This window comes from Helicoverpa zea, chromosome 23 (genome assembly GCF_022581195.2).
Source record: "Helicoverpa zea isolate HzStark_Cry1AcR chromosome 23, ilHelZeax1.1, whole genome shotgun sequence".
Lineage (NCBI taxonomy): Eukaryota > Metazoa > Arthropoda > Insecta > Lepidoptera > Noctuidae > Helicoverpa > Helicoverpa zea.
The window spans coordinates 3,273,260-3,288,986 of NC_061474.1; the positions used below are offsets into that span (position 1 = coordinate 3,273,260).

The following is a 15,727-nucleotide window of genomic DNA, read 5'->3' on the forward strand; positions in this document are numbered from 1 at the left end:
AAATCAATTGTTATTTATACAGATGTCCTTCGAAGTACGGTACCATAATATTGTTTTTAACGTTTAATTTTGCCGTCAAACATTCAAATAAAAACCATGACTGCGTGTATAAGAATTGGCTATAAATATATTTCGTATAATACTATAACAATAACTAAATAAGTACAGTTATCACAGTCGGTCACAGCATCTTGGAAGAGAGGTCGAGTTCCAGTTGCATGTCTTGTATCGACTCCTTCTTGAGAAGCGGCTTGCGGTCACTCTCCTTTGTCTTTTTCGCGTTTTTCTTGTTTTTCGTTAGTCTGGGAACAATAAAATTATATTTTAAAATGTGAAATAACAATAATTTCCGAAAACTCAAATGAAAGCTAATTTTGGGGGAGAGCTTGGGTTTATCATTACAAATAAAGTCATAAAAGTCCCCGTCTAGTCCGATATTCGAGATCAAAAGTAAAGTTTGAGGATTTTTTCGAAATCGGTAAATTTTATAAAAAAACCCAAAACCAAGTTGTAGATCTTGAAATTCTACACCAAAATGGTCTTGGTGTTTTTTTCCTAAGAGGTAGGAGGTATTCGTGAGGTATTGATAAAGAGAGCACGTTATTTTCGGTCCTGCTTGTGATCTCTCTCCGGTCACGGTAGTGTCGGATTGCCGTCCCATCGCAAGCAGGGAATGAAGGAATAGTGAGTGCACCTGTGTCGGCGCAAATGCTTGTGCACTATAATGTCCTGCGCAGTTGGCTGATCTCCTTATATGAGAACAGCCGCCGTGGCCGAAATCGGTCTTGGACGTATGATGATGGCGCCACGGAGATGTCGCGAACGGCTCGGAACTTGCCGCAGTTGTTCAGTTGGAGACTATACACTAGACACACAGTGGCTACAGATGACACTGACCTGTTAACGACGCCGTCGGGCTGGTCCATCATGCGGATGATGTCGGCCTGGTCGGACGAGTCGAGCGGCGCCACGGAGATGTCGCGAACAGCTCGGAACTTGCCGCAGTTGTTTAGATGCTCGTTTTCCAGGCGGAAGAAGTTCCAGATGAATCGTCTGCAATAGAAATCAAAATAATTAAAAATAAAATTAATATTTAAGCCGATTGTGACTGCAAGATTAATATAAACACTAAAGGATTGCAAAAGTTTCCAGAAGAAATATGTAGGGGTTTTGTCAGTAAGTTTGATTTTCTGTTCGATCCACAGCAGCCAGAAGAGCCATTTGATCATTTTGTAACTCCCATAAAAAGTGCATATGAGAGAGGCTGACACCCCTGACCCCGTCATAAAAATCAATTATGTACATTATAAATAAATACAATTATAAACAAACACTATTTAGTACATTAGTTGTTTTGTTATAGTTGCACAGCAAGGCGTTAGGAACGCATGATATAAAGTTTTGACTATTATTTTATAACTTTTTATACCAGAAAAAGGTAATTATTATTTACCTGAAGACCTCAAGCGGCGCCAGTATAGACGTCATGGTCTCGCCGGAGACGAGCTTGTTCTCCGTCAGCACGAACGACACCGTCCAGATGAAGCGGAGCACGAAGTCTTCCACTATCGCGAAGTAGTAGAACTGGAATATGAAGATATTCAGGTTATTTACAGGTTTATTTAGAAACAAAAGAAATAGAGGCTAAAACTCTTAGAGCTGTGTCCTATATTGTTTCTAGACTGTAAAATGAACCACTTCTATAACATACGGATGACTTGAGTTCGCGTAAAAATAAAGTTACTGAGCTGACTTTGCATGTGCCGTTTAAATACTTAGAACCAAAAAGCCCACCAAACCTATCTCGTGTTCAAAGTATCCCTGGAGTCCCAAACTCTAATTTTCCAAATAGGTTCAGCTGTTCTGCAGTCAGAAATTCTGACAGTCAGTCTTATGCAGTATGTATTAGATTGAGCAGGTCAGATACCTAGGCAGTCGCCCCATGTGGCACACTGATTCTCAGCTGCATCCCGTTGGACTGGAAGCCGACCCCAACTCAGTTGGGTAAAGGCTAGGTAGATGATGACTTGATTTAGAGTTTCTGTAGAACTCAACCGTAAGAGGCAACTTTTCTTCTGGAATGTTACTCACCCCGGGACTATAAACGATCTCCTCCCTGAGGAACTTGTTCTCGGCGTTGGGTCCGCAGCTGAACAGCCCCCAGTCCATCTTCACGTCCCACGTGTACGTGTACAGGGAAGACACCAGTTGACACGCGAACCAGAGGTATAGGAACGGGTTGTCGTATGCGTCTGTTGATGTTGGGTCTGAGAAAGTAGATAGTCGTATGAGACATCTTATTTTTGATAGATCATTGATAATGATTTTTAAAAAATCCTAATAAATTTGATAAATCAGCTATTAAACCTCTTGTATGCGCTAATTAGAGAACAATAGAAAATCCATTGTGTCTCGCGTCGATGTGCGCAGCGGCATACAAGGCGGGTTAAATATTTTCCTCGATATTTTTGCCTCAAATATTATCTATTCAGGTAATTACAAAAAATTACTTGTTAAATGTTTTTAAATTATTGGTCACTAAATAGACAGCTCAAAACCTCCTTTTAGCTTTCCTTTGCAAAATTATTCTAGACCCCAGATTTCAAAATATTGAGAGTAAAATTAGTAAATCCGTTTAAAGCCACCTTTTAATAATCAGGAACAGATGTTTTTCTGTTATTCATACAAAGAAAGTCTACAGATATTAAACAAGAAAATACAACAAACTTTCCTCTACTCACCGCTATACAAAGTCCTGAGCGTCGCAAACAGCACAACAAAGAACGTAGTGGAGTACTTCCCAGCGTTAACCAGATGCGGGAAGGCTTCCCTGCTGTCGCGATACCGGCGGAGGCATTGGAAGAAACGCGTCCACGCCGGCACTACGTTCACTAGGGCTCGGGTTATTATGAACCATTTCGTTTTCTCAAATGTTACTGGAACGATAAAAAAGTTGGTTGAAAATTAAAAGAAATTATGGCGAGTACCTATATATTATGTACTATTAAAATTGACCTACCTATTTGCTGTGTGCGATGCAAATGTGCCTAATATTTAAACAATTGTTCGGCAGTTAAACACAATACAAAAAGAACAATTTAGATGTATCTGGTTATATATTAACCAATTCGTTAATTAAAATCCGTTATCAATTTAAGAGATAAAGATACTTATCTTTTTGTTTCTCTGTAACATCGTATCTTCTATTCATTGTGATTAACTAGACATTATTTCAGGGGATTTGAATGTATTTTGCCTGAATGGCAAAATTCATGTGGATTATAGTCATGTGGGATCCTTAACCCACTTTTACTAGATATTAGCCAACTATATTGATCCTGGCCGATTTCGGCCACAGCGACTTGGATCTGCGGTTAATTTTGAGAGCTTCGCTGGTGTGCTCTCCAGTGACTGACAAAGCCAATTTTTGCAGTGAATGTCCGTCCACATTCACTGCAAAAATTGGCATTAGCCAACTACAAAATAAGCCACCTTCACCTACCATTAACATTAAACCAGTCGCTCCCCGTAGTATAGAAGGCTATGAGATAGTGGAAGTCGAGGAAGGCCGCCACGAAGGAGTTCCACTGGTCTGCCAGCCAGAAGTCAGCGAACAGCACCGGCATGAATGGAGCCGCTAGGATACGACCCTGGAACAGGGAATATGGAGTTTATGAGACTAAATATCAATTTAAAAAAGTTTAGGTAATAAATTGGTGCGGAAATGCGTATTTAACATAGCAAAGTGTCTATAGGTATATAGTTCCTACATCTTGATAATGTAAGTTAATGTCGATGCTATATAATAAATATAAATATTTTGTTTTTGTTTGTACAAGTAAAAGCTCCGAAATTTCAGAACCGATTTTGAAAATTGTTCAACTATTAGAGAGCGACACTATTCTCGTGTAACATAGGCTATATTTTATTCGGGTACGGGCAGAAGTTCTCCAGTGACATGGGTGAAACCGTGGGAAACCGCATATTTAATAATCTCATAGTCTTATTATGTTACTCGGAAAACGGCCGAGCCCAATAAGAGGTAACACAAGAAAACCGATTGCCATTCATTTTAGTTTAGAGATATTTAATTGTTTTTCCTTTGACTTTACAAAAGAAGGGGAGTCACTTGTAAGACAAAAGCTATTAAGTTAACATTTTAGACAAGGGCGTCACAAAAATATTTCAGACACCAACTTAACATTGCAATTTGAACCATAATCCCCTAACCATAAGACTCAAAACATCAACAGATATCATACATTTACGTCACCATATTTCAATAAGCACAAATTGTTTGTCTGTGTCCACTAATAGTGCATTAGCTACAGTAAAACGCTTGTAATTAAGAAGTCAATCATGTTGACTTGCGGCTAAACGATTATCGTAAGAAGACGACTTTACTTGGCTTTTTTGTATGAAGTTATTTATATTGGAAACTGGTGTAACGACTTACTCTGCAGCAGAGATAAATATATTTCACTATGAACGGTTTACAACGCTAACCTGGGTTAAGCGAGGTATAAGTCTATCTTTGTGTGTAAATTTGTGACATTTTTGCTACAAAACTACTGCATCAAATAAGATAAAAAATTGCATTAAGCTCAGCCCAGACTTTGATAAACAGGAATTGAATAATTTATCATACCTACACCTACATATTTGTAATCTATACATATAATAAATCTGTAAAAAAACTGTGTCTGTACATTGAATATATTTAAAAAATAATAATTGGGTGGGGTTTAGAAACAGTAATGGAGCACAAATCCAAAAAAAAAATTCTGTCTGTTTGTCTGTATGTCTGTATGTCTGAATGTCTGTTTGTTTGTACACGCTAATCTTCGGAACTACTGAACGGATTTCAATGATTTTTTCTTTGTTGTATCAGTATTAAGCCTGGTCAACATATAGGCTATAATATATCTTCGAAACTTGAAGACCTGATGCAGAACTCCAACAGACCAACAAAACTATAAGAGATATAAAAATGGTGCCATGGCAAAAATTGTTTCATGTGATGAGCATTTTTAGTTGAGATAATAAATTTGAAGATCTGGAACACCTGATGTGGAACCCCAAGAGCCCAGCTTCTCTGTACCATATACAGGTATGGCGTTTTAGCAAAAGTTGTTCAATTTGATAAGCACTTTCTATTGACTTATACAAATTGAAGATCTAAAACACCTGATGTGGAACTCCAGGTGCCCAGCTAGACTATAGCATATAGAGGTATGACGTTTTAGCAAAAGTTGTTCAATCTGATAAGCACTCTCTGTTGACTTATACAAATTGAAGGTGTAAAACACCTGATGTGGAACTCCAGGAGTCCAGCTAGACTATAGCATATGAAGATATGACGTTTTAGCAAAAGTGGTTCAATCTGATAAGCACTCTCTATTGATGTATAAACATCGAAGATCTGGAACACCTGATATGAAACTTCAAGAGCAATACTACACTTGAAATGTATAGAAATGAATGTTATGAAATAGGTATGGTGAATCCTATCCTAAAATAATGGACACGTATTTTTCTTTTCTCTCTCTCTCACAAACAAATAATAACGAAGATACAACAACGCTTCGTTAAGTCACTGCTTAGTACAAATTTTACATACTTAGACGTGGCGTCACGAGCCCTCACTCTCCGACTTTGTTGCGTTATATCTCATTATTATTTTGTATGTCTCTTCCAGACCTCGGGACTACAGAGTTCCGAATTTTTGGGAGGCAAACGTGGGGCCGAAGCCAACACGCTGAAGCCCTTTTGAGACAACTTTAATGAAATGGTGACACAATACCGTCGATTATCCCTTTATACACTATAGAAATGAACCCAAGGACATTCACCGGTGGACGTCGTTAAAAAAAAGACAATCCCCGGTTCTGTGCTAAACTATTGCTAACTATTGAGGGAAACTACTTGGGCTATTTGTGATGGGATGTTAGTGGATGTCAATGGTACATGTAAAAATGGCAGGTGGAGACTCGCCACCTCACTTACTGGGCCCCCGGGAACCTGAAGCGTGAGGATACCTCGGCGGACTTTAAACACAGATTACGCGCTCCCTGTGCTTACCATGAGGCACCTACCCTCCGAGCAGGGCTACTAATCCTGCTCTAGCGACTCCACTCTGGACGGCCAAGCCAAGCCAGAGGCGTGAGACCTACCCCCGTCATGGTTCACTCCGACCGGCCGGAGATGGGGGATACTCTCCCTGGAGAACTCAGCATATAGTATAGCCCCGCGGGGTTGCTACTCCCCGTCATCAGCCTCAGATGTCCTGCGGTGCCTATATCTCATTATTATTGTCGTTATTATCTCAAGAGCCTTTGTCCCAATTATGTTATGGTCGACTTCCAGTCACGATGCAACTGAGTACCAGTGTTTTACAAGGAGCGACTGCCTATCTGACCTCCACAACCTGGTTACCCGCTCAACCCAACATACCTTGGTAAGACTTACTGGCTTCTGACTACCCATAACGACTGCCAAGAATGTTCAATGACAGCCGGAACCTACAGTTTAACATCCCCTCCAAATAACGGTTATTGGTATCCAAAATATACGTAGAAAGTACATACGAACTTAGAAAAGTTGCATTGGCAGGCACTTGCCAGACCTGGAATCAAAGACGCACGCTCATACTTGAGAGATTGGTTCTCTACCCACTAAACCACCACGACTTCCACTAAGTCACCACGACTTTGTCATCTATTTAATGTTTTTTTACGTAATAATACGTGTAACATTTTTGCCACATAACTTAAATGCAGACTTATTAGAATCACTACTTTTATCCCTATGATCACGCCTATTGCGGTTCAGTTCTCAGCGTTTTGTTTAGTCCAATTTAATTAAATATATGGAACGTTTCTAATGTTTATCCGTATTCCGTTGTTTTCAAGTCAACGGGCCCTTAAAATTCAATATCAGACGGTTCAGATCTTTGATTTTGCTGACCCCGTAGTCGCTGGCATAAGGGACAGGATCCGCGTACGAAGTCGCGGGCAGAAGCTAGTATAATATAAATGGAACCTTCTTTAATTAACTTAAAGATATAAAAAAATAATACTCACACATATCCTCAAAAACCAGAACCGTGCTTCATGTCGGAACACCTTCAGCGGATTCATAAGAAAGGCCAGCATTATTATAACCAACGCCAACGGGTTCACAAACGGAGGTATACTCAAACTCGCACTATATATAAAACTGAGTATACTTAGGGCCCAAATGACCCCAAAAATGGCTGCCAACTCCATTAAATGCTGTTCAGAAAGATGATTTCTGGGGTCTAACTCGAAGATTAAGACGTGATTGACCCCCGAAGACCGCCATCCGTATACGTTGATGCCGATTAAGAATATGAACTCGACTAAAAGGAATGGGCCTCGGTATAATCTGAAGGCCGTTTTGAAGTTTTCTGTGCCCCCTTCGTGGAATAGTGCTGAAAAAGAAATTTTGGTGGTTAGTTTTGTCTAGTTATCCTAATTAGTTGGTTGCCAAGGCATAGTCGGATACAAAGATTTTTGATTCGGATACAAATAATTTTATCATCAGCTTTTTTATCGTCCCACTGCATGGATGGATTTTAATGACTGACACTGTAAATTGTATATGGCTTGTAAATATATTGTATGCCTACTTTGTATTTATGTCCGCGAAACATTTCTCTTGGGACGCAAGTGAAAATGTAGACCAAAGCTAGAATTATATGTATAAAATTAACCATAAAATATTTCGATTTTTTGATGACCAGAATAGGCATTATTACTGCAGCGTCTCATTTCCTCATTCGCGTTTAAGAACCAGTCTACGCTCACAATATAAAAAAAGGATAATTATCGTTCAATCACATCACATGGTCAATGGCCGGTTATTGGTCAACTAATATCCCACGTAGGGGATTCCCCGTATACAAAGCTTTGATTGATTGTGACAGATCAATGAGTTAATCATCATTAAGTATTTATTATGACAGGTTGGTATGTAAAGAATTTGTGATACACATCGATTTCGCAATATACTAGATAAATTATTATTGACAAGATATTTATTGATATGTTATTGATGGACTGCTAATCTGAGCAACATGAAAAGTTTGAGTACCATATTTAGGGTATGTTTTAGTTCGTTTATTTTAAAGAGAGACCCTACGTCCATAAATAACTTTGCAATACTTAATCAAATTTAGCTTTGTGAGACAGGTTTTTGACACTTGAAACGGCTTTTTTTCGCTCCTCTGTCCGTCCATCCGTCTGTCACCAGGCTGTATCTCATGAATCGTGATAGTTAGAGAGTTGAAATTTTCACAGATGATGTATTTCTGTTGCCGCTATAACAACAAATGAAAGCTAGAATAGAATAAATATTTTAGGGGGCTCCCATACAACAAACGTGATTTTTTGCTCATTCACACTCGCGCACCATTATTAAATAATGATACGGAACCCTTCTTGCGTCGCACTTGGCCGGTTTTTTTTATAAAATAACCGAGAAATTCCTGGAAATTTTATAAGCTCCATAAATATGTATAATAAATAACTTGTACCGCATATATGAGATCACCTTTACACAATCTTGAAGGGGAAAATAACATTATTGCCAAAGGTAAGGACAGATAAAGATAATCCTCCTATCTTTATCTTTCCACATTTGCATAAGATCCTTTGGCCAGCTCAGATAAGTTGATTCAACAAAAATGTTTGTGAAAGAGATTTGTGTGTATATCTTTGTGAAATATTACGGAATCTTACGATAGCAGAGATAAGTGGAGATATTGTGTAATATATTGTACGCAGGACATAGATTTATTGTTGGATTAAGGAAGCTGACAATGGAGGTGTATAGTCTTATGTTTGAAGGTCATATCTACATGTTTACTACCTATGTATAAGGAAATTCTGCCTGCCTCGTTGGTCTAGCTGTCGCAAGTGCGGCTGCTGAGTGCGAGGTCTCAGGTTCGATTCCCGAGTCGGGCCGAAATTGCTTTGTGGGTTTTAGAAGACTTTCACAAAGCAGCCCGGAGCCTGGAAGTTGGTGATTGATACACCCGTGCATCGGAGAGCACGTAAATGTCGGTCCTGCGCCTGATCCCTTTCCGGTCGTGTCGGATTGCCGTCCCATCGGGCTATGAGAGTGAAGGAATAGGGAGTGCACTTGTGTCTGCGCAAATGCTCGTGCACTATAATATGTCCCGCGCAGTTGGCTAATCTCCTTAAATGAGAACAGCCGCCGTAGCCGATAATCAGCTAGGAGGACATCATCATCATCATATGGAAATTCTAAAGGATAACAGTCTGTCTGTTTCAGGATTACGGTTAAAGCTAAAGCAATGTGAATGAAATTGTGTACTCTGTGTATTTCTTGTTTCCAGCCTTAACACTAGGTAGCGGTGAAAGGGGGGCGTTTTTGGGGATGCTGTCCAACGTTATTTGACGTCAAACAGTGCTAATATAGGTAATTAGCCTACTGTCAAATAAGGAATTTGACTTTGTATGGAGACCAAATCCAGAAAGAATGATGACCACTTTTTTTTTGTCATTCATCAAAGTTATCAACACTTTGATTTATTAAATGAAAATTAATTATGCATATTTTAAAACCGATTAAATCAGGTATTAACTTATATCATTAACACTATCTATCAGCTATCAGAATTAATTAATTAGGTACAATATTAATTACCTAATTAATCACCATAATAACAAATATGGACATTTATTCATAATTAAATGTAGCTATGTTGTAATGAAATTACTCATTGATTATCCTCTAGCTAGAATCGAGATAAAAATAATAATCATGTACCTAATTGAATCAGAATAATTCTATGAAATGTTTATTTTTGTTACACACTTTCTTAGGAATCAAGAAATTAATGTTTAAATTAGATTAGCTTCCGCCACGTGGTTGCACCCGAATGCCATGGGAAATACTTCGCGCATCTGGATAAAAAGTAGCTATAGCCTTTCCGATAATGAATTCAATTCAATTCAATGTATTTATTTGTGAGCATAGGTATACAGAAAGGTCTTAAAATTAAACATGTTAGAGCTCTATGTTCTACCAAATGGAATTGGTGTAGGTACAAATAATTTTAATCCTATTGAGTTTATATAAAATCATAGTGTTTCTATTTTATCATTTAGAAATATTTCAAATATGAGCTATCTAACACTGAAATACTTTTTTGAATTGACTAATAGTTGTTGAGATTAGTGCATTCAAAAACAAACAAACTCTTCAGCTTAATAATATTTGTATAGATAAGATAGAGCTACCCGTTATTTGCGATAACATTTTTGTGAAAACATATTCTAAACAATGATATGACGTATGTATGTATATTGACTGGGTATCCGAGTTTTTATCTTTAAGATAAAATAAATAGTACATTGTTCCGGGTAAGTGCACGCGACAGAATATCAGCAATCGATCTTTTTTTGTTTTTTATAGAATCATTGATAAAAGGCACATGTAGAGGAAATTTATGCACCGAAGCCTTCTGCTTCTTAGCGAACATCTTGCGCTAATTTAGAGATTCAAGGAAAAGCAGATAAAGTACCTACTAAAGGGCGATATACCTAGATGGCTTGAAAACCAATAGCTAATCCTAACCAAGACATATAAGTGCTTAGAAAGTCCGAGGACCCAAGATCACCGAAAACAAAAATGTCAATTCAGTTATAACAACTGTTTATAAATTTTCACGTTCTAGTTTCAAAGTAAACGGTTGTTTCCAGAAAAACAGACGTTTATACTGTCGGTGAACTTGGGCCTACATAAAATATTGGAACTTTGACTTTTAAAGCTAATTAAAAAGAATAAAGAACTTACCAGACAACACAACAGTGATAAACAGCACAATAAAAGACCCCGAGAACAGTCCCACTTTGAAGGTCGTCCACGGACTCTGTTGCTCCCCTAAAGGGGGAACTCTCAACTTCTTCATGGCCTTCTGTCTATCGCCACCTTCCAGGTCATTAGTGACGGTAGCCTCTGTGTCACTGATCAGTCTGTCGATGTCCTTATTCGTGTAGAAGTGGGATGTTTCGACGTGTTCCGCTCGCCATTGTGCGCCATTGCTTACGTTTAGTAACTGCGAAAGACTGTTTGTTAGTTGGATATTTGTTTTTTTTGAGCAATTTTGGGAGTTGGTGGTGTTTTTGGGAGTAAGGGCCTAAAAGCTATCTTTGTGAGGATATACCGGTATCTTGGAATGAAGAATAAATTCTCTACCGTTAACATGATATTGAGGAATGCCTTTTTTAAAGTATGAAAAACGTAAACAGGCATTGTGATTGGATAATAAGTTATGAAAGAGTTGTCTCTAAAAAGCTTCATTTTTAATCAATGAATGTATGTATCTAGGTTTAAATTTTAGACAAAGATGGAACTTAAAAACGCTTTTATACTAGCGGATTTTCCCTAGGACTCTATCCGGTGGCCGTCAATTGTTTTGGTTTTCGGTTACAGCGCGTAAACGCGCGGAAAAGCCACATAAAAACCGACCTGATAATCCGCTAGTGTGACGTGTTAGCAACTACAACTATAGTGACATAGGGATCTATCTCATAGCAATATGCATAATATTGCTGGCACATAATCTATGAATGAATATGTCGTAAAATCTAAATGGCCTTTAATGTCTAGTGGATATTCAAGGCAAGAATATAATAATATCATGTTGCTGTGTATAATATCTAGTCAGCCAGGTAAATTCACCTTCGTAAGCGTATTTTATGAGATCAAATTCTTGAACTTGATCTCATAGAATACGCTTACCTACTTCTTTGCAAAATGATCGCACCTATATTCTAGCAAAGTCATTATAGTTTAGAGTTTAGAGGAAACCTCTGCGGTTTTGTGATTAGCTATTATTTCTACTTATACGGTAGGTGTCTGGTCTAGTAGGAAAAATGTTCGGAAAACCATCTTCACGCGTATTAAAACGACTTTCAGTTTGTTGGCAAACCACATATGTATCATTATCCAGAAATACCAAAATGACGATTCATTAAGAAAATGTTCCTCTTCACAATTATGCAATGTAAAGCCAATAAACTATTACTATTACTAATAATAAACCAAATTGCGGGAACAAATATTAGTAAACGATTACCAGTATCGTCTGCCCACCGTATACTTAGGATTATCCCCTATAAATAACCAGATAAAATCCTTATCAAACAAAACCTTACCTTATCGTGCTTTTTCAATATTTTTCTGAATCCGGTGTAGTTTAAATTCTGATAGTTCTGTAGAAGTATGAGACTTAAGTAAAATTCACTAAAGGCCAGTTTCAATTCTTGTACTTTCCGCCGTGGTATCGCTTTTTTGCCGTCGCCACTGGCTTTGGGTTTGATTGTTTCGAAATGTGATTTTAACTCGCTCTGTAGTGTGGCGAATTTTCTAGTGGCCTCCGCGAGTTTTTCTGAAATTATTCAAGGGGTTATTTTGTTTTTTTAAGTAGTACCTAGCGATAGACTGTTGACTGACTGGTCCGCGTAGATATTGCAGAGCATATCGAAACGTGCAGAAAAAACAATGAGCTATATTAGAGGCTGGGTCATTATTTTATAATCAGAATATCATTAATGTAATTTGGCAATTCTTGTGTAGGATTATCAATTTGATATAAAGGTTTGTTGCTGCTTTATTATACTATCACAGTAGATTAATAACAATTGAACAGTTTTAGACGAAATCTTGTTTGGGATACACATAAAGCGCATTCACATTAGCGGATTCGTCGCGAGTTCACTCGAGAGTTGTCACAAGTTAACGCTCGACAACAAGCAACTACCGATTCAAGCGAAAACGCTTGGAACCCCGAGACAAAATCCGCAAGTGTGAAAGCGCTCTTAGACCATAAGCTTAAAAACTTTTTATACAGTATCTGAAATACTGCCTCAAGAGGAGGCAAACAGTTTATACCTAACTACTCTTCTCACCTGAATAGAATGTGTTGATTTTCTTAAGTTCCTGATCACAGTAATGGAAGAATGTTTCGTCGAAGTTGGCAAAATGGCGGGAGAGGACTTCCGGCTCCACATTCTCAGCTGATGGCGCCTCCTCCACCGCTGTGTATAGCATCGCCTTCATCTCCTGATAAGGGTTGTAATATTTAATTTGTTAAACATATTTGTTAAAGAGAAGGGTAGCAAAACTAATTTATGATAGCTTTTAGGCCTCTGCCTCGAATTTTGCGGGCAGCGGGGCGGCAGCGGCGGCGGCGCGGGAGCGGGGCGGGCAACGGATACGTGTTCTCGAAACTAGCGGGCAGATCGCGTGGCACTATAGCAGTGTAGTGTTGTGTTTGCTGTTCCATATGGGTGTCCTCTCAAAGATGGCCGAAATAATTAGCTCTTGCACGTCCGAACACATTTTGATACGTCACAAAAAAAATGTATAACACTATGCCTACAATGCAGATGCCCAACGCGGGCGGTCACCGCTTGACTGGAGCGCACCGCTCGTTGCCCGCCGCCGCGCCGCTCCCGCGCCGCTGTATTCGAGGGCCGGTCCATATGAATATACGCGTAAGATCCTGCCGCTCCCGCGCCGCCGCCGCTGCCGCCCCGCTGCCCGCAAAATTCGAGGCAGAGGCCTTAACAATCTATTGGGAAGAATGGGGAGCAAAAGACACTAGGAAATGGTGGAAGGCGAAGATGTTTTTAGGATTGTCTTTTGTAAAATACTTTGAATAAATAACTGATCTATTAATGTAATTAATAAATGTCAAGACAGATTTTGGCCACAGTGTTTTTTGAAATGGACAGAACTACACCAAGGTGGCAGATGGGGGAGAAATTTTAAAGGTAAGATGCAATCCTGTCATCCTCTCAAGAACTTTATAGCTAAGTGGAAAAACCAGCCCTGATAATTACCTTTAAAGACTGCTCTTTTTATAACATTAGTCAGATTTTTCCTACAATATGCAATTTAACATTTTATCATCCTATAAATGAACAGGACTTTATTTCTAAAGTGAAAAATGTGCACAATTTCAACTCCATACATGCGAAAAAGTAGAGCAAACATATCAAGTTTTGATCCTAAAATATTTATTCAAAAATCTAGCTTACTCATCCTGCATCATCATGTTTCAGTAACAATGTCAAGCCATGCTTTGGTAACATGATTTATATATAAATATGCCGATTAGCATGTTTCTGAAGGCTTACAAAATCACTATAAACTTGACCTTCTCAAAAATTAGAGTTATACAAATGAAATTTTAAAATTAGAGCCTTTTATGTCATGTGTGTGTTAAAATGTAATTTCTGTTAGATGATTAGAAGAACAGCTAATCAAATTTTGATGAATTGCTAGGGGAAGAATTTGCCCCTGGATATACATGAAACTGCGAAAACAGCTAGTAGTATATATTAGAATTTATTTTTTGGAAACTTTTGTCTGAGCATATATTATAAAGAGTAAGAATTTTAAAAATTCCACTGTTGGAAAGCTACACTCTTAGCGAGTAACATAGTATATTTTTTCCAATACGGGCAGTAGTTCTCATGGGATGTGAGAAAATTACTAGTCTCAAATAATATTACACGGAAAAATTCCACATATATAAAATTTTTGTTTATATTAGGCAGTAAAAAAGTTGTTGTGGTTTGTTGAATATTCTATTACTTAGTTAACTTATCAGCAACAAAGTAAAACCTACATGTATTTGACTATCCATGAATCTCTTTGTAATGAGTTGTTTGTTTAACTGTAATTAACATGAAGAAAGCAGCTGTCTAGATTTAATATTAGTCAAGGGCATGTCACTTATTTTTATATTATTCCTTGACCCTGTTTCAAACTGCATCTCTAGGCTTCATTTATGTTCAACCATAACTTTGGTTAACCTAACATGGTCTTGTAAAAGCAACTTAAGTTTAAGTAAAAAAAAAGTAAATATCTATAAAAAAGAATTCATATCAAATCAGACTTGTGGTATTTTTCAGACTAAATTGAATGACTAAATAAGGAGAAATTATCACATAATATAAATTAAAGAGGGTAGATAGCAGTCAGGTAGAACGTAAATAGCAATGTCCTTATCTATTTTATAGACTACAATAATACTTGCCTCATAGTTTATGTATTGTTTACGCCACTCGGGCGTAATGTGTGCACTCAAGTGCTCCGCGAACTTCATCTTAGGGCTCTTCTAACACGACTTTGTCGTAACAACAACTCTTAAACACTAACGATATTTCACTATATCCAACACAAATTGTTTGCCATGGACAAACTCAGTTTACTTTCTGATAACTGCTAATGGTGACCTCATTGCACTGAACATATAGATTTGAGTAAACACTGGAATGATACGGTATTACTTATGAGCAAATTTTTATCTTTTTGTGATTTATTTTTTCCATAAAAAACTATGGTCCGTTTCTCATCACCTGAATGAATGAATGACACAACGAGACAAGTAGGTGATAAGTAATGATGTACAACAATTAGTTTATACTATATCTGATTGACGTGACGAGTTTTAGTCGATTATAATGCAATTTCAAATACAACCAATCGTACATCATATTTTCAAATAAATACTTACGTAGATAATATAGATGCGAAGTTCCATTGCTTATTTAAGTACAAAAAATGTATTTTTGGTTTTGTTTAGAGTATACTCAAAACTAAACGAGATGATTATCTACATGATTGAAATTCTATAATTTTGATGTATTCTTTTTTTTTTGGA

General features: G+C 37.7%; 1 protein-coding gene across 1 annotated transcript; it reads right to left on the reverse strand.

The window, feature by feature from the left end:
* Positions 1-101: 101 nt before the first annotated feature.
* LOC124641979 (xenotropic and polytropic retrovirus receptor 1) lies at positions 102-15,446 on the reverse strand. The gene is made up of 11 exons (XM_047180263.1): positions 15,101-15,446; positions 12,963-13,116; positions 12,210-12,442; positions 10,846-11,107; positions 7,083-7,453; positions 3,503-3,650; positions 2,742-2,936; positions 2,092-2,267; positions 1,454-1,584; positions 898-1,053; positions 102-302 (listed from the first exon to the last, which is right to left on the reverse strand). Exons 1-11 carry the CDS (start codon positions 15,167-15,169, stop codon positions 182-184), a joined length of 2,016 nt encoding a protein of 671 aa, XP_047036219.1. The 5' UTR covers positions 15,170-15,446; the 3' UTR covers positions 102-181.
* Positions 15,447-15,727: the final 281 nt, after the last annotated feature.